This window comes from Tenrec ecaudatus, chromosome 8 (genome assembly GCF_050624435.1).
Source record: "Tenrec ecaudatus isolate mTenEca1 chromosome 8, mTenEca1.hap1, whole genome shotgun sequence".
NCBI lineage: Eukaryota > Metazoa > Chordata > Mammalia > Afrosoricida > Tenrecidae > Tenrec > Tenrec ecaudatus.
The window spans coordinates 73,666,647-73,693,544 of NC_134537.1; the positions used below are offsets into that span (position 1 = coordinate 73,666,647).

At 36.4% G+C, this 26,898-nt stretch overlaps 1 protein-coding gene across 1 annotated transcript in view; it reads right to left on the reverse strand.

Annotated features, from left to right (window-relative positions):
- The window catches only part of CSMD1 (CUB and Sushi multiple domains 1), a 1,770,408-nt gene that overhangs the window by 397,747 nt on the left and 1,345,763 nt on the right, over positions 1-26,898 (reverse strand). Inside the window, exons 17-20 of the mRNA XM_075557189.1 lie at positions 20,956-21,143; positions 12,107-12,295; positions 3,138-3,254; positions 543-758 (exon numbers count right to left, since the gene is read on the reverse strand). Coding sequence (XP_075413304.1) covers positions 543-758; positions 3,138-3,254; positions 12,107-12,295; positions 20,956-21,143 — 710 coding nt within the window. The remainder of the gene's footprint in view (positions 1-542; positions 759-3,137; positions 3,255-12,106; positions 12,296-20,955; positions 21,144-26,898) is intronic.

Consider the following 26,898-nt stretch of genomic DNA (forward strand, 5'->3'; position numbering starts at 1 on the left):
TTTTTAAGTAGATGTAGCCATTTTCTCATCTGTACAATGAAGATAGCATGTATGCCAAACTGCCGGGCCACCAGAGCTCCTTGTTACATCATCCACAACTCAAACTCACTGCCAACTCGGTTCCATCTCACGACAACCCTATCAGACATAGGAACGTGGGTCTTTCAGACGACTTTTATAGAAGCAGAAAGCTTCCTCTTCCTTGGGTGCCATGACTGGTATTTCCAATGGCAGCCTGTGGTTGGCAGCACAAGGTGTGAGCCACTGTGAGACCAGGGCACCTCCATGCACATCATATTAAAATGAAAAATTTGAAGCCATACAAATAATAAACATTATCTATGATTCATAGTACAAATAATGCACTTAGTTTTCTAGCTTATGTCAACTAACAATTCCTCATTTCTCTCTCACAGTACTTAGAATTAGTTGACAGTTTACCTTTATTTATATTCACACACACACACACACACACACACACATAGTGGAACAATGGCATTAATATTTTCAATGGTGAGAAATAGCACGGGAGATCAATGTACCTGAAAATGTGATGTTGAAGCCTTCGTAGGAAATTGAAAAATCTGATATAAACCGAAGCTGGGCTGTGAAGTTTCCAAACAAACCTGCCTTAATAGTATGGGGCAAGACAGAGCCAGTGAGTCTGGCAACAGGCTCCGTAAAACTTCCATCCTCTGTGATCAGTAAGTAGTCGTGAGAACTCTCAAGGTGGAAAGTGTGAAATATCATCTGAACACCTGAGAAGAAGAGAGAAGAAGAGATTTTTAAAAACCTGTAAACATATATGTGTATATATAGATGTATGCATACATTTTCAGGGGCTTTTAATAGTCTAGCGCCCTTGGTTATAACCCGTGGCAGAAAGATAGTGAGTAATATATGTTGAGTTATTCTGTTGAATAAACAGACTTCAACAACAGACGTGAAAAAAAAAAAGAAAAATCCATTTAAATGTTTATGCCAAACACACATCAAACCAAGGTAATCTTGTGGACGTAATGCAAATTTAATGGACTCATTATTTGTCTATCCTATAGCTTTATGCTATGCATTTAAACCAAGGCGGAACCTCTTCTGCTAGCATTCTCTAATCACATTTTGTGTGTGTGTGTGTGGTATAATTATTAGCTATATGCCAACAGTCTAGGGGGCATTGTTTTGGTCGTAGAAATCAAACATTCATTCTGTCTCTCCCTTCCCCAATTGAGCACAGCACTATAACAGCACTACCTCTTGAAGAGAACATATTTATTTCATACTTTATTTAATCTCATTCATTTAAATTATAGTCAACAGATACTGAGAATAATTTCTTCTGGGTTGTAGACATTAAAATATTTTGTTAGGATATTAAAATTATGTAAACAAATGTTGACATTTGAAAGGGAAACAGAGTCAAAGGGTAGGGGAAAAAAGATGCTCTGGGAAGGCAAGATGGAAGAGTGGTATATGGTAAAAGTAAATATTCATAAATACTTAAGTGCATCGTCATAGATCTACAACTTGGTAGAACATTTGCAACGAAAGATTTTCGTGATGGTCAGGGAGTACATTTGTCCCAATTTATACCAAACAAGTATCCTTCAGAAAATGTAGATGTGGAGGTTGTGGTAATACATCATTCATGTCAGCTTTATAAATAAATGTAGGGATGGAATACAGCCTGTTAATCAGGTCACAACCTGATCATGCCTCCTTGTGGGCATGGCCTTCTCATGAGGAGTCTGGAAACTTCCTCTCTTTGTCCCTGGATGTGGGCCACACTCTCTCTGCTTCTCAGTCCTGTTGAGAAGCCACATGGAGCCTAGCTGAGATGTGCAGGAGCATGCAGTGGAGACCCGTGCCAGCCCTGTGGTTGCTTTCACCGCCGCCATTGGATCCACAAGACTTTTCACCCACTGAGCCCTGATCTTCCTGTACTCTGTATCATTCCATGTGCCTGCATGAGTCTGAAGAGAGATTTCTGGACTAGTATCTGATTTACGGGCTAGTTATCAGACTTAAGGACTTGATCTGGACTGGGATGGTATGTTTCATGATATACAATTACTCAATTAATCTTTGATATAAAGCTTTTTCTTATGCATATATTAGTGTCTCTGAATTTGTTTCGCTAGTCAATCCAGCCTAACACAGAGGCCTAGTGTATACAATTACACCACTGAGGTAAACCTTCCCAGAAATCAAAGTTTTATTTGCTCTATGTGTATTTTGTATGGGTATTTTCATGTTACCTAGACCCACAAATGATTATATCTTAATTTCTGTAGTGAAATTGAATAAAATTCACTATGAATAGTTACAAGTGAATGACAGTTTAGAGTTTTCTACTCACAAAGTGTACTTCAGTCATCATGCTATTTCAACTTTATTATTAATATCCTCAGCTCCTTACTATGCATATATAATATCATACTGTAACAGAATGTATATAATGGATTTTTTCAATTAAATCTCTAGCTGAATTATCTGGAATTCTGAATTGTCTGGAAAAACAAAGTCTATATGATATTTATGTGATCAAAATACAAAATTATCTTCTTAAAAACTACAACCTTAACCATAGCAATCCTGGTGTTCACTCTTAAATGAAACGTTCACAAGGAACATTTTTTTCATAAATGCAAATTTCTGAAGTCTTGAATATACTTATATGCTTAATATAGATAATAATACACATTCTATAAAATATCGCTAGGATATTTGAAGAGAAATGATGGATTTATTATATTTATATTATTGTAAACTTAAACACAAGATAAATTAAAAATATATTCATGATTTTCCTAGAATTTGTTTTTCTTCTTTTACTTTTCTATAATTCACTTTATGTCTACTACTCCATTTCTCAAACATCTTATATATTTTTAAATTAATATGCGGATATTTTATTTATATTAAAAATATGTAAAAGCAAGGGATCAATTTTTGCTATGCATCAACAATTTAAACTGTTTTTCTTTATTTATGGCTAAACAAGCACAACAATAAACAACTGTAATATACATATAATGAAAGTGTATCTTATCACTTTACAGCTTAATACTTTTGAAATTATGACATGCATCGATCCTGCTTAATAGTTTGTGTACTTGAAAGGCATATTATATTCTTACCCTTGCCATGAGACACTTCAATGGTCCATGTACAGTTTAGTGAGTTCGGATAAAAGTCTGGAAACCCAGGAGAAAGGACTGTTCCAGTCTTCCCATGAACGTAGCCTCCACACAAGGCTAAAACCACCAGGAAAGATTATTGTACAGTCTTATTTTCTAGTGATCACGAGCATAAACTAGTGCTAAATGACACTTTGTACAAGAAATAAAAAAGACCTAATATAACCACAAAGAACAAAACTTAATTTTATTTTTAATTATATGTTAGGTAATATATGGGTATTTTAAATAGTAGAAATGCTTAGAAAGGAAAGCATACCATGCAGACTCGAACCTGAGTTAACACAGTGCAGGTCTTCAGCAAAGATGTAGATGGTTTTTTACTAGCAATTTCAAAATTGTCTAAGAAACTTATTTCTTAAGAAGGTAAAGAAAAGCTATAATGATGTGAATAGGAAAGTAATTACATTCAGTTGGTCAAAAATAATATTGAGTTTTAATGCTCAGATATGATATCATAAAATTATGAGTTCAAATGTTGAATCTGCTACTTTGTAGTTTTGTTATATTGGCAAGTTACTTGCCTCGTCTTGATTATTATGATTTTTTATGATTATTAGAAATTAAGGAGTGATCATTGCTCCTTTATAGAGGAGGCATCTTCAATAATTCCAAATGCACCATGCAATTTGCCGTGCCTGAACCTTGGAGGCAATAGTAAGCGCTGTGTTGGTCATGGAAAGGCCAGTGATTCAAGTCCAAGAGACACTGCAAGAGAAATAGATGGCAGTCTCCTTCGATAAAAAGGACAGCCTCAGAAACTCTGCAGGTTCTACTTTGTCCAAGAGGGTCACTCTGAATCAGAATCTACTTGACAACACACACAACTGCAATATGTATACACCATGAAGTCCCTGTGAGGGGATAGTGACCACGGTGCTCAGCTGCTAGCACAATAGCTGGAAGTTCATGTCCACACACAGGCACCTGAGAAGTAAATTGTGATGATCTAACAAGTTCTGTAAACACCCTTATTGAGAATAGATTTATCTTAACACCACGGAGTTGTCATGAATCAAAAGAAGGATGATGGCAACTAGCTTGCAATCTATACTAAATACTGAAAAACCTATTACTGTATATACTCGAGTATAAACCGACCTGATTATCAGCTGAGGCACCTAATTTTACCACAAAATCTGCATTTAAAATGTGCTGGAAAACTCAGCTTATAAACAAGTTATCTATTATTCAAAGGTACGCTAACTTTAAGATACCAAAATATAATAATTTGAATAATTTTTGTAGTTGTTACAGTTTTGCACATACCAAAAGGAGAATATTCACATGTATATCTCTATGTTTCATCCACTTTCTATCTCGTTTATAAAAAACATATAAAACTTTTAAGGGGAGGGAGGGGAAAAAAAAGAGGACCTCATGCAAAGGGCTTAAGTGGAGAGCAAACGCTTTGAGAATGATTGGGGCAGGGAATGTATGGATGTGCTTTATACAATTGATGTATGTATATGTATGGATTGTGATAAGAGGTGTATGAGTCCCTAATAAAATATAAAAAAAGAAAAGAGGAGAAAAAAATGATTAGGGCAAAGACTGCACAGATGTGTTTTATACAACTGATGTATGTATATGTATGAACTGTGATAAGAATTGTATGAGCCCAAATAAATTGTTAAAAAAATTAAATTAAATTAAATTAAAAAAGAATTATGAATTAGGTGGGGATTTCACACTTTTGATTTTCACATTTGTATTCAATAGTGTAAGCTACTTATAACACCCCAAAATAGTTTAACATAAACCCCTACTTTGATTTCTCTTCTCCCTTTGGTGGGTTACTTTCTTCCCCTTCATCCATGTTAATACTTGTCAACTCTGGACCACCACTTCATCTTCACTACTTTGCCACACCCCTCCCTCCCCGGTCTTGGTAACTTCCAAATTCCTTAGAAGTCTGTTCCCTTTGGTATGAAAGTCTTTGTCTCTTTTGAGTTTTATTCTTCTTAACAGTGGTCTCATTTAACATTTGTCCTTATGTGATTGTTTACTTCCACTCAGCATTCATGTTCTGCACCTTGATCATGCCATGAGGTGCTTCATGATTTCATCAGTTTTTATCAAGGCATCATATTCCATTATTTGTGTGGACTTACAGGTAAATCCTACAGCTACAAAGATTGTAAGTAAGGAAATAGGGGCAACTTAATAGCTTTATTGCAAAGCATAGGCGCACACTATGAAATAAAATAATGCAAACATAAATTGGAAGATAGATGGCTAGGGCCTAGTAAACATAAGGCATTTGTGCACATCAAAAGACTTCATCAAAAGAGTAAAAAGAAAATTCATGGAGTAGGAAAAAAATATTGGCAATGACACAATGGAAAAAGAGCAGAGTTATAAAATCTATAGAAAATTTCAATAGCTCAATAATAAAATTACAAATAAATCAGCGATGACACCCAAATGGCAAACAAACAAATGAAGAAAGGCCCATGCTCCCTAGTCACCGGGATGTCCAAATCAAAGCTATGATGAGATACATAATCTTACTTAACAATGACACCAAAGCAAATAAGTAAACAGAAAACAACAAATACTAGAAAGAGTGAGAGGGCCCTTAAGACACTCACTGCTGGTAGAACTATAAATATGTACAATTACCATGGAAAGCAAGATGGGCTGCCTCAACTAACTAGAAACATAAATCCCATACAACCCAGCCATCCCTCTGCTGGGTGTATAGTCTAAAGCAGTTATAGTTTTAGACAGACTAGACTTATGCAAACCCATGCTCACTGTAGTAATACTCATAATCACAAGAATATGGAAGCAACAAAATGCCCATGAGTAGATAAATGGATAAAGAAAATTTAGTACATACACACAATAGGCTACTATGCATCCCTAAAAAATCAATCAAACAAACAAAAGCAGTGATGGGCTTCTACATATGGGGCAGTGGAACTGTCTCCGATTGAATCTGTGAGTTGGAATCAACTCAACAGCAATAGTAGCTGTGGAGGGGAGGGGTGGTGAGATACCCAGGTGGAATTTTAATGTATGCCATTCTGTGTACACGTGTGCTTGCTGCAGTGGATAAAGAGAATGGAGGTCCCAATGTCACAGTGTCATAGATGCCTATATGATCCACTGTACAAATCTGAATTCCATGGCAGAGGTTCAAGACAAGCATGTTTGTCCTTTCCCAGGAACTGATCTCTCTCAATAACATGTCCAAATTATTTGCAACAAATTCTGACTAGCTATGCTTCTACAGAGCATTCTGGCTGTACTTCTTCCAAAACAGATTTGTTTTATTCTTCTGGTCGTCCCTTGAAATATTTCTGGCATAATTCAAATGCATCAATTCTTCTGTGCTCTCCCATATTCATGGTTGACCTTTCGCACCATCTGAGGCCACAGAGAACCCCATAGTTTGGGCGAGCTGCATCCTTATCCTCAAAGTGCCATCCCTGCTCTTCAACAATCCAGCGAAGGTTTATGCAGATTTGCCCAGTGTAATACTATTATTTATTGAGAGAGATTTTCGCGAATATTTGGAATACCAAACAAAATCTTTAACAACTTCAGTTTTTTCACCATTACATCATGGTATTTGCTGTTGGTCCAATTGTGAGGATGCTGAGTTTTGGTTTTTTTTAAACATTTTATTAGGGGCTCATACAACTCTTATCACAATCCATACATATACATACAACAATTGTGTAAAGTACATCTGTACATTCTTTGCCCTAATCATTTTCAAAGCATTTGCTCTCCAATTAAGCCCTTTGCATCAGGTCTGCTTTTTCCCCCCTCCCCCCTCCCTCATGAGCCCTTGATAATTTATAGATTATTATTTTGTCATATCTTTCCCTATCCGGAGTCTCCCTTCACCCTCTTCTCTGTTGTCCGTCCCCCAGGGAGGAGGTCACATGTAGATCCTTGTAATTGGTTCCCCCTTTCCAAACCACTCACCCTCTACTCTCCCAGTGTCGCCCCTCACCCACTGGTCCTGAAAGTATCATCCACCCTGGATTCCCTGTGCCTCCAGCTCCTATCTGCACCAGTGTACAACCTCTGGCCTATTCAGACTTGCAAGGTAGAATTCGGATCATGGTAGTTGGGGGGACGAAGCATCCAGGATCTGGGGGAAAGCTGTATTCTTCATCGGTGCTACGTCGCACTCTGACTGACTCATCTCCTACCCTAGACCCCTCTGTGAGGGGATCTCCAGTGGCCGACAAATGGGCTTTGGGTCTCCACTCTGCACTTCCCCCTTCATTCACTATGGTAAGATTTTTTTTATGATGATACCTTATCCCTGATCCCGTTGGCACCTTGTGATCGCACAGGCTTGTGTGCTTCTTCCATGTGGGCTTTATTGCTTCTGAGCAAGATGGCTGCTTGTTCATCTTTAAACCTTTAAGACCCCAGACACTATCTCTTTTGATAGCCGTGCTGGGGGCTGCACTCCTTGACCTTCACTGGCAAGCACTTCAACTCCTCATCACTTTCAGCAAGCAAGGTTGTGCCATTTCCGTATCAGCCGTTGTTAATAAGCCTTTTTTCAATCCTAATGCAGATTGCTTCTTCATATAGTCAAGTGTCTTTGATGATTTTCTTAATGGAGCAAATATCATGTAAAGACACAATTCTGATGCACACCTTTATTGATGTTAAATCACACAGTGCTCTCTTGTTCTGTTTCAATGACTGTCTCTTGATTCATGTACAAGTTCCACAAAAGCACAATAAAGTATTCTGGAATCATTATTGATTTCTTATTGGTTATGATCCACAGAGTAAAAGGGCTCTCTATGGTCAATACAAGTAAATAGCATTCATGTTTCAGCCAGACCCATGCAGTATTAGCAACATCCTTTTCTGAATCCAGTTTGCATTTCTGACAACTCCTTGTTGATGTACTGTACTTGAATGATGTCTAAGAAAAATTTACTTGTATGCATATTAATGACATTGTTTGATGATTTTTGCACTAGGTTGGGGTCCCTTGCTGCAGAAATGGTATAAATATGGGTCTCTTTCAGTTGCTGGGATAGGTGACTGTTTTCCAGATTTCTTGTGAAATACAAGTAAGTGCTTCTAGTGTTTCACCAACTAATTGAAGCATCTCAATTGTTATTCTGCCAATTCCTGGAGACATTTTTTTCAGTGCAGGTCAGATGTTTTTCATAATTATCATTAGTTTTCAATATGTCAAATCTATATTTGAGATTTTCTTCAAATTCATGTGGGAAAAATTTAATGTAGTATTTTTACTCTTATAGACTTATTTTAATTTTCTTCAACTTCATCCTGAACAGACATATGAGCTATTGATGTTTCCATGGTTGGACCTTGCATCAAATTTAGCTGCTAATATTGATATCTTCCCACAGATGTGCAAAGTCACCATTAATATGGTTGAAAAACAAAAAAAAAATTTCTTTTCAATGAAAAAGGCTTTGGTCTTACAAAATTCTATCATGCATTCTCCAGCTTCATTTCTATCACCAAGACTATAATTTCCAACTACTGAATTTTCCTCTTTGCTATTGACTTTCTCATTCCAATCATTAATAATTATCAATAAATCCATCTTAATTGCATCATTTTAAGCTGGAAAAGTAGAACTCTTCAATTTCTTAATCAGTAGGTTTATCCTTTTTTGAAAGCTATGAAATTTTAAAGGGTTATCAAGTGTTGTTTATTTCAATAAAATATCATAGGCTTCACATCAGCCCGTGTGACCATGAACTGTCGAAGGAATCAGGTATCAAGCACCAAGGAACAAAAAAAATCATATCATTGTAAATCTGGGTGAGTGCAGAGTGGAGACTCAAAGCCCATTGTTAGCCAACCAGACACCCCTTTACTGAAGGGTTGTGGGGAGGAGATGAGTCAGTTAGGGTGCAGGGTAGCAACATTGAAACATATAGCTTTCCTCCAGTTCTTAAATGCTTCCTTCTCACCACTATCATGAGCCCAATTCTACCTTACATATCTGGCTAGACCAGCCAGAGGATATACATAGGTACAGATATCAACCGGAAACACAGGGAGTCCAGGACAGATGAATCCTTCAGGACCAGTGGTGAGAGTGGCAATGCCTGGAGGGTGGAGAGAATGTGGGTGCAAAGGGGGAACTGATTACAAGAATCTACATATAGCCTCCTCCTGGGGGATGGACAGCAGAGAAGAAGGCAGGGGGCGACCTCGGACAGTGTAACATATGACAAAATAATAATAATTTATGAATGATGAAGGGTTCATTAGGTAGGGGGAGTGGAGAGGGAGGAGGAAAATGAGCAGCAGATATTAAGGACTCAAGTAAAAGGCAAATGTTTTGAAAAAGATGAAGGCAACAAATGTACATATGTTCTTGACACAATGTGTGTATGTATGGATTGTGATAAGAATTGTGCGAGCCCCAATAAAATGATTAAAAAAATAAACAATAAAGGTACATGTAATATAATATATATATATCATAGGCTTAGGAGCTTGCTTAAGATTGAAAGGGAAAACAAAAATTTTACTAGTTAAATCAATAGTTTCAGATATGTCTTCTTAATATTCCTTCACCAAATACTAAGGTCATGTCTTCCTTAATTCTTATTGACTAAAATCCAAAACAAACCCACTCATATTAAGTTCATACTGATTTATAGTTAGCCTATCTGATATTCCTGAGACTGCCAATCTTATGGAAGCAGACAGCATTGTTTCTCCTGTGGACTGACCCGTGTGTTTGCTCATAAAAGGCTAAAAACCAAGGGGGTTATATTATCGTGAGTAAAAGTATGTATATGTATATATAATATATGATATGTCTATGCACACAGACATACATATATAGACACTTGATTATATATTTAAGATTAAACATTGTGGAATTTCATGTCAGGAAATAGGTGTGTCATAAATATGGTTATGCTGGTGACCTAAAGTAATTCTAGTGGATTTCTGGTGGAGGTCAACAGCAAGTTTGTCTTGTGAAAAGAGAGTGACTCACTGGAAGAATAGATAGGTATGTGTCTGGTAGAAGGAAGAAGACATTAAGACCGTGGAAAGATCATCCCAGATTGTTGGATAGATGTAGAAGTAATTTTAGTCAGATCCTGAAATATATATATTTTTAAAAGACTTACCAATGTTAAGTCAAGCATTTATTGAGAATATTTTCATTTTGATATACAGTTTGAGAAGAATCTGATTCAAACTCACAATTATATCAGCAAAGGTTTTTTTTTTCTTCCCTTCCCCGAGCAAAATGAATGAATACAGTGAGAGACCAGGATTTTAACTTATAATAATGAAAAAATGCATGCTTCATCTCATCTATAGAGCAACTAAGGAGTCATTTCACATTTTTTTTTAAAAAAACAACAACAACAAAAATAAGCCATGTCCCCAGCAGTTCTGCCCCAGTAAGTAAGATCCATCTAAATGGCACTTCTACTGATAGGAAACTCATTTCCCAATTGCATCATTTATTACTTTGAATCCAGCATTCCGCCTCAACTGCTTATGTGAATTTTTAAAACTTCCTCAACCATCATCCCCTGTGCTGTCCACCTGTATTTTTAAGTACATATATCAAATAACACTTGTTTGAAGATGAAATTCAAAGTTTTGAGTGGTCTGCACAAAAGCATAATCATTCCACTATAAAACAAACAGATGTCCTATACATCCTCTTATTTTGAGTACACATTTTTTAAAAAGTCAAGGCTTTTTTTTTTCTTTTAAAAAGTCAAAGCTTTTATGAAAGTATTATGTTACAAAAATAAAAGCTAAAATCATAAAGTGCTAAAAATAGAGGGCAAAGTGACAATATTTTTTTTCTTTTTCTGAATATTAATGTTGTATTTTGATAATGTTCTTTCCCCAAAGCTTAAATTTTTATGGAAATTATGATAAATAACCCATTTACTAAATATATTTATGACTCCACTATACTAGCATTATATATGTCAATCAAAACCATTATTATGTATTTGAGATTTCCAAGAGCAAATTTGTTGATGTCAAGTAAGGTGGTATGACAAGAAACCATAGAGATCTCCTGAGGGCTACTGATTCCATAATTAGTGCACCTTGGAAAAGTACATTGAATGAGGGTAAGGAGAAGGGAGAAAAAATTGAAGCAAGTTGTGTAAACTTTGAGAAATTTTTTGAGGCTTGGGCCTGAGTCAAAGGACAATCAGATCTTACAACCTAGAACATACCTACCTATCAGCTAAATATGTGAATATTCAAATTAATAATTATACATTGTCAGTACTGCTATTTTGAAGCCTGATTTGAATAAATTCCATACGGGAAAGCATGAATAACCAAGTTTAACTAAGTTTGAGTATTTGAGGTATAAATTTGAAAGATTTCCTGTAATTCCATGTTATTTCCAAACATATTCTACCTAATAGGAGTTGACCTCATTTTTAGAGTATACCTCAAGTGTTAATACCCTGTTTCCCCAAAAGTAAGACATCCCCCCCAAATAAGACCTAATCACAGTTTTGCCTCTCGCTGAAATATAAGGCACACCTGGAAAATAAGGCCCTCTGAAGCTACTGTAACTCTGGACCATAGTGGTGGGCGCCGCTGCGCAGCTCACTGTTGGCTGCAGCGCAGCTGGAGCAGACAGGAAGTGCAAGATCTCTTTTAATGAAACAATAAATTTGTACCATATTCTTCATGGAAAAATAAAACATCTCCTGAAAATAAGACCTAGCGCATCTTTGGGAGCAGAAATTAATATAAGTTACTGGCTTATTTTTTGGGAAACAGGGTAGCAACAATTAAGGTGTACAGATTTGGGGGCACACTTTACTCATGTTCTACCACATCACTAAATTACACATGGTACCAACACTATTCACAGATTTGTAATTCTCTGCATTTCTATTGGATTTCATATTTCCTCGAGGGCGACCTACCATCACAGCTGGGTAGCGCGTGGTTCCACTGATGGTTCCTCTCACACACAACGGGTTCATCATCACTTAACGTGTACCCTGGACCACAGCTGAAAGTCACTGTCGCCCCAATGCCAAAATTATTGCCGTGCCGGTGACCATTCACAGGGATTCCCGGATCAAGGCAAGAATCAGATTCTACCGTCACACCTGAATGCACGATAAAGAGACATTATAAATAACAATGGCAGAAAGTAGGGCTAAATATTTGAAAATGTGAAGACATTACATTAATGGATTTTCAAATTAATTTGAAAACATTCCAGATCTCCTGATACCTGAAAACATTTTGCATATATAATAATATTCACATTTTTACCATCATTGTTAATTGGTTATTCATTTTCTTTCATTTATGGTAACTTTACATATAACATAAGAAAACATGCTCTGATTTAGAAACATCCTCACAATCTTTAGTAAATGTTTGGATTCATTGTACTTTTTTTCAGTCCATTTTATTGATAATCTCTCTTTGTTTCCTGAATTTTAAGTGAACATAGTGTTCATTTATAGAAATGAGTCTTTCCAGATGACAGATGGGCAAATTATGTTTGATGAAGTTCACCATCATTGTTTCTGTGGAACATAGTGGCTATATGTTCTCAAAGACTGATTTCTTCATTCTTGTATCACATATACGTTATTCTTCAACACAATTTGAATGTGTCCATTCCTCTCCTGTGTTCCTTATTCAATGTCCACTTCTCACTTGCATGCGAAGTGAGTGGAGAGATCATGGTGTTGGTCAGGTACATCTTAGGGACATTTCTGAGTTTAGAGAGGCCCTTGGCAGTTTATTGATTCAATACAATGTGTTTAATTTTGTGACTGCTGCTTCCTTGGGTGTTGAGCGATGGCCCCGGGAGAATGGAATCCTTGAAATCCATTTTCTTTGATTTTTATTCTGTTAAGTTTTCCTTTGGCTCAGATAAGGCTTTTTTAACGTTTAGATACACGTTTCAGATATATCCATAAATAGTTAACCCCTTTGAATCTTACATTATGTATTTGAAAACTAATGAACTATGGAAAGTAAGATCAAAGTTTCTTTGGGTTTTATATTTCATCTTTTTCCCTCTTCCTCTTTTTAATATATTGTGTTTCAGTTAGATGTTGTCAGTCGTCTTCACCATTCATATAGATGCAAAAATATACCCAGCCAAATATATATGTAATGAGATTGGCATCTGCCCTAGAGTTGCTTTTTCTAAAACTGGTCCATGTCTTCATACTTCCCCTCCCCTAAAATTTGCACTTAAGTCAGCTGCTTTTGAGATAGCTACAATTAGCCTAGGCTGAAAATGTGAGAAAAAATAAAATGCTATATAAAGTCAAGTGATTATGTCATTATAAGATTGTCATGCATTTCTCTCTATTTTTAGAATAACGCGAGAATTTAAATACAGGAGAAAATGAGAGTAAAAGTAAAGAGTTTCATTGCAACTGTATGTATGACTAAGGAGAAAATAGAAAACAAAACACCTTGCAGTTACTGTACAGCACACAGCAAACTCTAGAATGTTTCAATTAAGATCTAAGCTATGAACGAAAATTTTTAAAATATAACCAATATTTACACTATTTAGCTCTCAAAATTGATCTTGGAATGCCAATTTTGATTTTTATATACATTTCACCAATGTTTGAGTGACATAAATTATGAATATACCTTTCCTCATTATGCACTATACATAAAATAACTTATTGTTTATTAAAACAAATGATTATTTGTTTTATTAAACAATAAGACTATTAGTATAATAAGAAATTATAAACAACATATGTAGAACCGCCAAACCAATATATAGGGAGGAAATATTACAGTAAAATGGTTAGATAAAAGAAACAAACAAAACATAGAGGGGGGGAAACAACAGAAAAATATTTCTCTATTACCTTTCTCTTAAAAAACTGCTTTAATTAACCTAAAACTTGACACATGTCTAGAAATCAGAAGTGCCTATAAAATATGCTGTTTCCACTTTTTAGAATACAGGGTAGCAATGTGAATCAGCCCTTCCATTTTTGTGTACAAGGGTCCTAGTTCCTTTGTGCTTACAAGTTGGGCTCCTAACCTCAAGGTCAGCAGTTCAAAACCACCACCTACTCCTGTAAAGAGTTAAAGTCCAGTTAAACCACAGAAGTAGTTCTGCCCTGTCCTGTAGGGGCACTGTGAGTCAGCATCGAATTGATGGCACTGAGTAGGAGCTCTCTGTATTCACATAGAAATGAGGTGGGCACCTTTGTCTTTGTCTTGATATGTATATCAATGGCAATGACCCTATTTCTTTCACAGTCTCTCTCTCTCTCTCTCTCTCTCTCTCTCTCTCTCTCTCTCTCTCTCTCTCTCTCTCTCTCTCTCTCTCTCTCTCTCTCCTCCTCTCACACGCACACGCACACACACACGCACCTACACATATATACATACATACACCACCTAAGGCAGTGGCTCTCCACCTTCCTAATGCTGCGAACCTTTTATAAAATTCCTTACTGTGGTGACCCCCAACCATAAAATTATTTTTGTTGCTACTTCATCGCTGTACTTGTGCTATGTTATGAATTGGGCGACCCCTGTAAAAGGGTCATTTGACCCCCAAAGGGGTCGCGACCCACGGGTTGAGAACTACGGAGTCCGAAGGCATTTTTTTTTTTTATGTGACCTACAATAGCATCTCAGAGACTGGACATATGCGGTATATAGTGAGCACTCCCCAGAAAACACTCGTGGCCACTGGTGTCTGCAGCACCATGATCAAGAGAAAAACTTGCTTGGCCAATGGACCATAACTTAAGAAGTTCTGGCAAAGAAAGTGACAAATTAGTCTCTCGTTTTGTGGAAACACCAGTTCATCTGAATGTTCCACATGTAGAATGGTTTCTGTCATCAGTAAATAACAAGACGCTCACTTCCCTCTACAGTCAATCACAGTAATACAGCTTATTATTTTAGAAGCTCTTCATGTTTGAATATATAATAATTCTATTCGTTTTCTAAATTATAATGAAACCCAGTCCATACAAAAGAAGAAGAAAAGAAACCAAAATATATCAATTAATATTTTAAAATTCTGTTCTTGAAAACAAAAATAAATACACAAACTTAAACAAGGTCAATTACGTAGAAGGGAACGCATCGTAGTAGGGGGAGGAAATATTGAAAAACTAAAGGGTTGTTAAGTGGTTCATCGATGCTCTAATGCCCCCTGGATTTATTATCCCTCTCTGCTGTGTGGCCCTTCTGAGAACAACTGTCCGATTATCTTACAGGTGGGTTTGGGGTCTCCACTACGTCCACATTCCTTCACATCGACCTGGTTGCTTATTTTTGGTCTTCTGATATATATTCCCATGATCATCATGATCACACAGACTGGGGTGCTTCTTCTATATGTGCTTTGTTGCTTCCTTGATAGATGGCCACTTGTTTAACTATAGGCCTGTAAGTAATTTTTATATGCAACGTCTCAGGGCTAGTCCCATGTTATAACCCATGAACAAATTTAAAATACAGAATAAAGAACTCCTTTTACGAATGAGGAAGCAGGTCAAGAAATTAAGACAATTAATTATGTCAAGTATTTACTAAGGTACGCCTCCAATTCTTGGTCCCTTCTTCTGTCTCTCTCCCTTCACTCTAATCTCCCTTTCCCTGAATGCACTCAACTGTACTGCACTCATTGCTCTCGTATCTGAGCCACTTTCTTTTTTCCGATAATAAAAAAAACACATTGGAACTCAGAAAGCTCCACATGCACACACATCATAGACGCATTCTGTCTCTACCATCATTTTTGTTGACAATAACACAATGTATGGTCACATAGAATGATGCATGCAGTAAATATTTTTTCTTAAAGTAGTGTTTACAAGATGATTTTGTAAGCATTTCTGATAAATGCTTGAAAATCATATGGAAAACCTTCATCGACTTGAGATTTTAATCTCTTCTGCAATTATCTAGAAAAACAGCTATTTTTAAGTGGTGATTTGAAGAACAACAAACAAAGCAAGTGATCACTCTGGAGGGGTAATGCACTTACTCGTCTATAAGGAAACCCCCCACAATCTGTGTGCAGAAGAGAAGGATAAAAGGGAAAACCGCAATTGAATACCGTATCTATGACAGTGATGATTCACAGGATTTAGTACACAAACAGACGACAATTCTAGGTCTGCTGTTGTAAAATCCTGGGGAAAAGATGGCTTCAAGCCTTGTGCCTCACAAGTCAGAAAAAGCTTCTAAAGCTAATGCTGTTAATATTAGCTCACATTCCTTTATGACACCCCTACACACGTAGCTCAAGCTTGCGTGCACTCTAATAGCTGTTTCTGCAGTGCTCTGCGTCTACAGAGTAGATTTCCATGTGCCAGTTTGAGTATGAAAGGTTGTAACTAATTATTTTATAAAGCAAAAGTTTACAGTGTCAACCATTATGCCAGAATATGAAAGACAAATGATCAATATTACTCTTTTTTTAAAGGCAGGAAGACTTTACTATAAATCCTTTTTAGGCAACCCTGTTTTCTAAAACTGCATTGGCTACACATGTATGCCTATTTCCTAAATATTGATTTCCTCAAAGGGTACTAGACATATTCACAGGCCTGCTGGGACTGGCAGTGTTTGTCTTTTCTCTTCCATGCTTTCCCCCTTTTCCTTTCTTCCTCTGCATTTCTCCGTCCTTCATTTTAATAATCATATACTTATAAAACAATGTATAATACTAAATTATCATATCATTTCCTCTCCCATTGCAGCTGACTTTATCTGGATCCCCTTAGCTCCCCACAGACTACAGGTCACTAACCTCCTGGAACCCTGCCATGTTCTCTCTGCTCTTGTGAAATCCACGTCCATGGCAGGTGTCTCTCCTCCACTTCATTAAGGATCACCTGGAGGATTTGACTACACATCCGGACTTCTGGCTTTCACCATCACATGACAAAGAAGAGTATCTCTACTGTAGATTTAGGAGTTTTCATTTTACTAAGTTTCTCTGATGAGTGTGAATGTCCATGAAACTTTGAGGGCAAGTGCTCTTTCAGCATGCTTTTTAAATAGTGATGACCATCTGAATCAGTTACGGAGCTCTCTAAAATCACTTATGTCTGGATACCACCCACGGACAGAGGAACTTAGAACATCTGAGCTGGCACGCAGACATCTGTTTTCTTTAGAGTCCCACAGGTAACACTTCTGTGAACCACCAGCTGATAACCTCTGTTTAAAAACCGCAGATATTCCTGCCTCATTTCTTACAGAAATCTTGTATCCTGTGTCTGTTACCTCTTCTCATTTCCCCCTTTTTCTTCAAAAACATATTAATCTATATCAAAAGAGAAGTTATAATAAATGCTCAGTGTGATGCTCTTATCACATGTTTCTTGAAAAAATTTAAGATATACTATAATGATTTAAGCCAGAAGATGACATAGAAATGATTTGGGATGACATTTCACAAAGAAAATTTGGAACTCGATAAAAAAAATCTGGATAATATATTTACATCAGTATCTCTTTTACTCTGGCCCACCCCTACCCCCCACCTCGGCCCTGGGTAGATGACTAGAACACTATAAAATAAACTGAATATGGATATAAAAATCAACTTACTCTCTTGAACTTTCAAGAATGAATGAATAAACTCAACTTATTTGTTTAAGTAAGTTGGATGAGCAAATGAAACTAGTTGGCAATAGCTACTTATTGGGATTAGAACACACATCCCCCAACTCATTGCCATAAGTCGATTCCAACACAAAGATATGCTGCATGTCAGGGTGGAAGCCCCTGGGGTGTTCTGAGACTGTAACTCTTTAGGGGAGCTTGAAGTCTCCTCTTTCTCCCAAGGAGCGGCTGGTGGTTTCCAATGGTTGACCCTGCAGTTAGCAGCAGAAGGCCTACCTATTACACGACCAGGGTTCCTATAAAGGACACTAGAAACAGGTAAATATGATTTAAGAAGATGAGAGAGACAGACAAACTGACACGATGGAAGAAGAAAGAACCCTATTCTATTATTTACAAGTGCTTGAAATGACTTTTTCTCTTATGTTTCATGTAAACGTAGCTGCATAACTAAACACCAGCTAATCCTTGCTAAAATGGATGGGGATATAAAACATTTGCTGTTCAATACTTAGAAGTTTTAAAAATTAAGATGAATTTAATATTCACATATCTTTTACTTGAAAAAAGTGATGAGGAAAAATATGAAACGATGTAATTATAAAATTCTCTAGTTAACTCTTCACTTTAAAAAATAATGTCATTAGATAGACATGTATATTATAAAATAGAAATAATAATTTAAAATTGAATTTGATGTTAATGTTTGTCATTAATATTTTTGCTATTAAGAAAATATTGTTAACATTTGTACTTTGGGAAATATTTTAAGTCTTCAGGCAAACGTTTATTTTAAGGCTTTGGGACAGAGTTGGGGAAGAGCTTAGTAAAGTGGAAGCTCAGTAGCAAAAAGACAGTCAAAGGCCTGGATGGGCACACAAGCTGCAACCTTGTGCTCAGCGTAATGGTGATTGAGAAATGGCATAGGGACCAGCGTGTTAAACTCTGCTGTATACATATACAGGGTCGCTATGCGTCAAGACTGACTCAACAGCACCTTACAACAAGCAAATTATTCCTCCTAGTTCATTTTAATCTGAGAGTAAAGCTATTGTTAAATAAATGTATTCCCAAGAAGAACCCCCATCTGCTATATTCCAGATGTATACTTTTATAAGTATTGTTATAAAATAATGTCATGACTTGAATTCATAAGTTCAGAAGCTAAATGTTTAAGAACCAAATTTGGAATTATGGAAACAAAATGGAAAAGAATGGTTAAACTTGTAGCTGTCTTACAAAACACATTCCATTATAATATTTTAACAATTGTTCTTAAATATGCTTAACAGTAGCTTGTGAATATTTTTAAACAACTGTCAAAATATTTTCAACTATTATTTGGCATATGGTAAGAGCTTGCTTAGTTTTAATTCCTTTTCTTCTCTTAGTTATACATGTTTTCTAGCCAATGGTGGACTAACAAATCACTATCACAAATTATCCTAAGCATGTTTTTATAGGAAAAACTTCCCTGCCCATTGCGTAGAGTAATATCGAGTTGATTTTGACTCAGTCACCCTCTAGGACTGAGTAGAATGACTCTTTTAGATTTCCCAGGCTTTGAACCTTCATGGAAGAAGTCTCATCTTGTTCCTGGCATTAGCCGCCCAACACTAAGCCTATGATACTCCCAGGCTCTTTAACCATTCCTTAGAATATATGATTTAATAATATGTTTTATTATCCTTTGCTGAATAAGCACATGTTCTAATAACATCAATATTTGTTATCATCTCTTGCAAATATACTCATGCATTTAAAATATCTTATTTGTTTTACCTTGTAATTTCCAACTAGCCGTCATATAAAGCCAGACTTTCCAAGTTACACTCTTCTTAAACATAGCAACTCCCTATGGTTGTGGAACATGGTTTTAACCAGGTCAGAAGGTTGGTCGGTGCTGTCCAGTTGGTTGTGACTCACAGCAGGTTTCAACTTGAAGTTGTCCTCTGCATCACAACACCCAACACACACCATCCTGACCATCCTGAGCCAGCTAGGCTCTGCTGCAGTCACGGTGCCCATCCATTTTCATGGGAATATCGTTCTCGCTCTTGCTCTCGCGCTCTCTCTCTTTCCTCCTGGGATTTCTTGATCGCTCCTGGTAATGGTGCTGAGAATGTGCGGCAAGCCTCCTCATGCTTGCACCTTTTTCTTCACGTGTCATTTTTGCCTTTTCTCTTTTCACGGAGAGCTTTTGCAGGAAATTTGTCCAAGACAGCACGTTTCTTGATATTGCTTCCAAGGGCACTGCTTGGGATCCATGGACAATGAGATTCTTGACTTTAATATGTTCTCCATTTATCACGAACTTGATTACACCTTGATCTTTATCAGGAATTACTTCAAGTCTTCAAACTCTCAGCAGGTCATGTCATCTGCATATGGTAGATTATTGATGAGACTTCTTCTAATCTTGAAGCCTTACTCTTCTTCCTATTGCACAGTTTCTCATGTTATTGGTTCAGCATACGAACTGACTAAGCATGGCCAAAGGATATAAGCCAGATGGTCTTGGCTGCTTTTTAGTCATGTTGTACCCCCTTACTCTGTTAGAATAACTGCTTCTTCTAGAGAGTTTGCACATGAGCTCATTTAAGTGTTCCTGAATTCTATTTCTTTGAAATTTTATCCATAATCTGTTATGTTTCACACCATTGAATGCTTTAAAAAGCCAATATCTTTGACTACACAGGTAGTCCTCTTTCTGATATTCTTCATCAGTCAATATTAATCTGGTGTCAGTAATGAAATCCTTTGCTCTACAATATCCTGAATCTGGTTTAAATGGCTGGTAAGTTTCTATTTGTGTAGTGTACCAAACACTTTTTTACATAAACTAAAGCAAAAATTTACTCTCTTGTGATATTAACGATGCGGTAAAATGCAGCCTTCGATGATCATCAAGAAGTGCTTCAAGTCTTTTCACTCTCCGTGAGCAAGACGTATTGCAGGTGGCAAATGAATTTCAGCAGATTCACAATTAACATATATGTATATATTTGAAAGTTTAATGTAAGAATTTTCAAGGTATCTCTGAGTAATAAGGGAATGCTCTTACAGTTATGTATTACAGTTTTGGCAAAATCAGATACAATTTTGAACTAGCTACTATCGGTATGCTTAAAAACACATACGCATATCTTCAATTCAAACATATATATTGCCTTACTTTCATAGTGAATGAGGAAACCCACACTGGAGCGGCTGTTGTCTGTGGTGAACAGGAGGTACATGAAGTTCCCTGTGCTGATGAGGAACTGTGGTGCTTGAGTGCCATGGTACTCTCCAATCAGTGGGGATGAATTTGCTGGCCCATCTCGGACTTCTAGTGTGTCATAATTGACTTCAGTCTGAAATCTGCAAATATGTATATTGATTCAGAAGAGACATTTAAAATTACATTAGTTTATAAATATGTTAATATCTTTATGGATTAGTTAAAATCGTGGTATATGAATAAAATTTTGTAATCTATATATCTTTTAAATGATAGAATATATACTTAAATATAGTACTTTTTCTGAACTTATAAACAACATCATGAGAAAGGTAGGAAATATTGAATTTGCCAAGGGTTTTATTTTACTTCAGCAATCACTATTGATACACATAAAAGCAGCAGTCAAGAAATCAAGTGACATATTGTATTGGGAAATTTTGTAGTAGACGATCTTCTTAAACTATTAAAAATGCAGACACAACTTGGCGCACTCAAGTGTATAATACTCAGACACTAAGTGTATACTACTCAGACAGTAAGTGTACACTACTCAGAGAATAAGTGTATACTACTCAGACAATAAGTGTACACTACTCAGACAATAAGTGTACACTACTCAGACAATAAGTGTATACTACTCCGACAATAAGTGTACACTACTCAGACAGTAAGTGTACACTACCCAGACAGTAAGTGTATACTACTCAGATAATAAGTGTACACTACTCAGACAATAAGTGTACACTACTCAGACAGTAAGTGTACACTACTCAGACAATAAGTGTACACTACTCAGAGAATAAGTGTATACTACTCAGACAATAAGTGTACACTTCTCAGACAATAAGTGTACACTACTCAGACAATAAGTGTATACTACTCAGACAGTAAGTGTACACTCCTCAGACAGTAAGTGTACACTCCTCAGACAGTAAGTGTATACTACTCAGACAATAAGTGTATACTATTCAGACAATAAGTGTATACTACTCAGACAATAAGTGTACACTACTCAGACAATAAGTGTATACTACTCAGACAGTAAGTGTATACTACTCAGACAATAAGTGTATACTATTCAGACAATAAGTGTATACTACTCAGACAATAAGTGTACACTACTCAGACAATAAGTGTATACTACTCAGACAGTAAGTGTATACTACTCAGACAGTAAGTGTATACTACTCAGACAGTAAGTGTATACTACTCAGACAGTAAGTGTATACTACTCAGACAGTAAGTGTATACTAGTCAGACACTAAGTGTACACTACTCCGACAATAAGTGTACACTACTCAGACAGTAAGTGTACACTACTCAGACAATAAGTGTACACTACTCAGAGAATAAGTGTATACTACTCAGACAATAAGTGTACACTTCTCAGACAATAAGTGTACACTACTCAGACAATAAGTGTATACTACTCAGACAGTAAGTGTACACTACTCAGACAATAAGTGTACACTACTCAGAGAATAAGTGTATACTACTCAGACAATAAGTGTACACTTCTCAGACAATAAGTGTACACTACTCAGACAATAAGTGTATACTACTCAGACAGTAAGTGTACACTACTCAGATAATAAGTGTACACTACTCAGACAATAAGTGTACACTACTCAGACAATAAGTGTATACTACTCAGACAATAAGTGTATACTACTCAGACAATAAGTGTATACTACTCAGACAATAAGTGTACACTACTCAGACAATAAGTGTACACTTCTCAGACAATAAGTGTACACTACTCAGACAATAAGTGTATACTACTCAGACAGTAAGTGTACACTACTCAGATAATAAGTGTACACTACTCAGACAATAAGTGTACACTACTCAGACAATAAGTGTATACTACTCAGACAATAAGTGTATACTACTCAGACAATAAGTGTATACTACTCAGACAATAAGTGTACACTACTCAGACAGTAAGTGTATACTACTCAGACAGTAAGTGTACACTACTCAGACAGTAAGTGTACACTCCTCAGACAGTAAGTGTATGCTACTCAGACAGTAAGTGTATACTACGCAGACAGTAAGTGTATACTACTCCGACAATGGCATTTTCAGTCTCCACATGTACAAGGAAAAAATGGACAATGAACAGGAAAACTATAGAAGAATTGGTGCCTCTGATTTGCGAGTTGGCAAGGGAGATTGAATATCCCCTGGACTGTCAGAAGTTACTCATTTGCCTTAGGAAATACAGCCAGAATGTCCCTTAAAAGTGAGAACGGCATGACTTGGTCTCACATGTCTTTGGACACGTTGTCAGGAAAGTCATCATGTATGGTAAAGTAGATGTTAACCAAAAAGCAAGACCCTCAATGAGGCGGACTGCCGCATGGCAGCAACCACGAGCTCAAACACAGCTAAGACTGGAGAAAGGGCACGACTCTAGACAGTGTTACTGCTGCTGTACAGGGTGTGGCTACGAGACAGAAAGGACACAAAAACACTTAACAATAGCAACAGAAATAACATGTTCTCTAAACACCCCCTTTCCTCCTGAGACACTGCCATGGACAGCACAAGCACAACATCGACCAAAAATATCAGCTGGAAAATACACATATGTGAAGAATATTAGTTTTTCAAGAAAACACACATAAACCCAAAATTTAAAGATGAGAATGTATTGATCATTTTGCATTTTCACACTATTGTCCATGCTTCCTATTGAACATGCTTCAGGCCATTGTAAAGGGGCATCCTGAAGTACAATGATCTCTTTGAGGGGGAGGGTCATTCAGAATACTTGGTCATAGTTTTACCATCCTTCGTAACACAGATAGTCATGTACCGTTTTAAGTTGCATTAACTCCTTGAAGACACTAGACTGGCATTTACCATATTGCTACTTCAGAAACTAAATGATCCTTTAGTGATTTCAAAAAGAACAGCTTTAAAAATGTGCTTAACTTTTCTTCCAAGAAGGACTTTCTGCTTCCAGAGAATCTGGCTCAAGATTATTTTTATATCAAGTTGCAGCCCCTTGGGTCCCCTTTATGCAATGAAGGTACCATTCGAAGCACTGGGATAATTTTCTAAATGGGCCCATCTCGTCCACAAAGAGCTAACCTGGTTTCCAAGTGTCTGACTGTACTCTCTGGGAACAGCTTATCCATTGTGAGCTTGTGACTCACTCAGTAACTTTGAGCCAAAGAACTTCACTGAAGCCTATACCATTGTCCCCACTGCTTTGCTTTGAATATTGCTGATGACAATGTAGATAACTTGGGAGTGATATCTCCCGTACTCAGTTTCCTAGCTGATGGCAACAAAAAGGATGTGTAAACCAAGTGGCTTTTTCTTACCCTTTTAAATTGTGTACATTTTTCTTGGCATAGAAGCACAATAATCATATATACTTGCACCTAATTAGGTTAGAACTTTAATCTTCATTGTTTCGTAGAAGAAGGGAAACCATTTGTGTATCTCAGAGTTAGTGCGCTCTGAGGAGGAAGCGCCGGCCTTGACTATTCTGCCTGTAAGACACTCTCAGATTTCTGTTTACTGAGCTCAGATTCACAAAGACCAGATACACAAGAACTAAATTGCATTTTATGTGTGTGCACTAGAATTGGTCTATCACTTCTCTTTAGGGACAGGTAGGACTGATGTAATGTACACAGCAACAAGAAGATTTCCAATACAGATTCAGAAACAAACATTTCAATGCTTTTCACTATCTGGCAGCCAACTACACACTTTATAATAGTGTTGAGAGTATGGAATTTTAAAATTGTTTGTAGGAACACATACTTTATTAAAATGTCAATGTGTAAACTAATAAGGCATAATTTTAGAGGAAAATAAGGAATGTTTGAAAACATCAGATATATTAGCTATGTGTGAATGGAATTTAATAAAACATCACAGTGCATAGTTATTGAAAAGCAAAGCTTTGGCAAATTTTAATGAATAGCTTTGTTCAGTCAAGTGTTTATAAGTTGTATGAAATTAATTTGTTAGAACATGATTTTTATTAAATGATTTTAATTTGTTGTGCTGTTGGCAACCAGTGCATGCTTGTCCCCCCATTCCAGGATACGCTAAAGTATAAAGCATACATGAATTAAAATTCAATTTATTGAACAATTATGGAATTACATTTTTAATATTGGTTGTGATTATATATAGAAACTGACTCTTCGGTAAAATAGATACATAAACTTTTCTTCTTAGTGATTATCCTATTAGAGATGATCATTATCTTATCCAAAATTCATAACAATTATAAATATCTACATATAACCTTCTCTCTGGGGGCAGACAACAGAAAAGTGGGTGAAGGGAGACATTGGACAGTGTAAGACAAGACAAAATAATAATGATTTATAAATTATTAAGGGTTCATGAGGGAGGAGCCTGATACCAAGAGCTGATACCAAGGGATTAAGTGGAGAGCAAATATTTTGAGAATGACAAGGGCAACGGACGTATAAATGTGCTTGACACAATTGATGTATGTATGGATTGTGATAAGAGTTGTATGAGCCCCTAATAAAATGTTTTTAATAAAAGAGAGATACAGATTTGGAAACCCCCTGGAGCAGTTTTAACCTGTCCTATAGGTTTGCTAGGGTCAGAATTGACTCAATGGCAGTAAGCTCAGAGTTTGGAACCTGTGTGGGCAAACACATTCACTAAAATAAAAATCTAGGGCAGTGAAAAGCAAAAAAGAAAGAAAATGATATAGCTATTTTTAATATCTTAAAACAATATAATATCCTGAATATTAAAATAAAACTTGATGTAGTAAAGAAAGTTAATATTAGAGAATATTCAATCATCTTTAGAGATAAGACTTTAAATATTCAAGAATGATGATTACTTTGATAATATATTGCAATATTTAAAATATTTTTAGTTCTTAGTTGTCTTTTGATTTCAATGTTGAGACAAGTGGGAAAAATTATCATGCAAAATTCAGAAGGTTTTTGTAGATTATTAAATATCACATAAACTTGTTCCTCATTTATTGACTATTTCATCTGGCATTTTGTATTCATGAAAATAGTAAAAATCTTACTATCCAACTATTTGGAGAATTAACAACATACCTCTGGTAGTACAAAAATACCATGGCACATGGTAAGAAAAATACTGGTTATAAGGTTAGGGTTATGTGTCAACCTGGCTGGGCCAGGATTCTCAGTGTTTTCATAGCTATCCAATAATGTAATTTGGTGGTTATGTAATGATGTGTTAGGGAAGCTATGTAATGTGTAGTCATCCATTTTGTGATTCGATGTGGTCATCTTCAATTTTCCAATAACACCAGGTTTTGTTCTTTGGGACCTTACTGTGTTGATGAATGAGGAGCACTTGTATTACAATTTCAGTTATAGTATTGTTCATATTTTCTTAAAAACACTAAATGAAAAATAAATAATAATAAATAGTTTTCACCCACTCTGTTGCCAGCTCTATAGTTTAAAATTCCTCTCAAGTTCCCATCATCATGACCCAACATGTAGAAGTGCTCTGCTGTGCTGCTTCAGAAGGGTCACAGGCACTGTACATAACCCAAACAGCTTTCATGTGCAAGAAAGAGCAAACAGAATTTGTTACATCCGCAGGTGATGAATCCAGAGTTTGATATGTGAGACAGATACTGTGATCTCTGGGAAGTGGCCCACAGGGCCCACCACGCCTCTCTACATTCTGCACAATTGTTCTGCCAATCGTTCTCAGGAGGGTTTACGGTAGCGGGATTCAATTGTTGAGTTAGAGGCAGAAAATTCAGAAGGAACCAACATAATCAAATAAAGGCCTAATTCAATTAACATGAATCCTTTTTGGGAAGCAATAAAGATCTTTGACATTTCTAAGTACTAAGATCTATTTAATAAAAGGATTGCATATAAA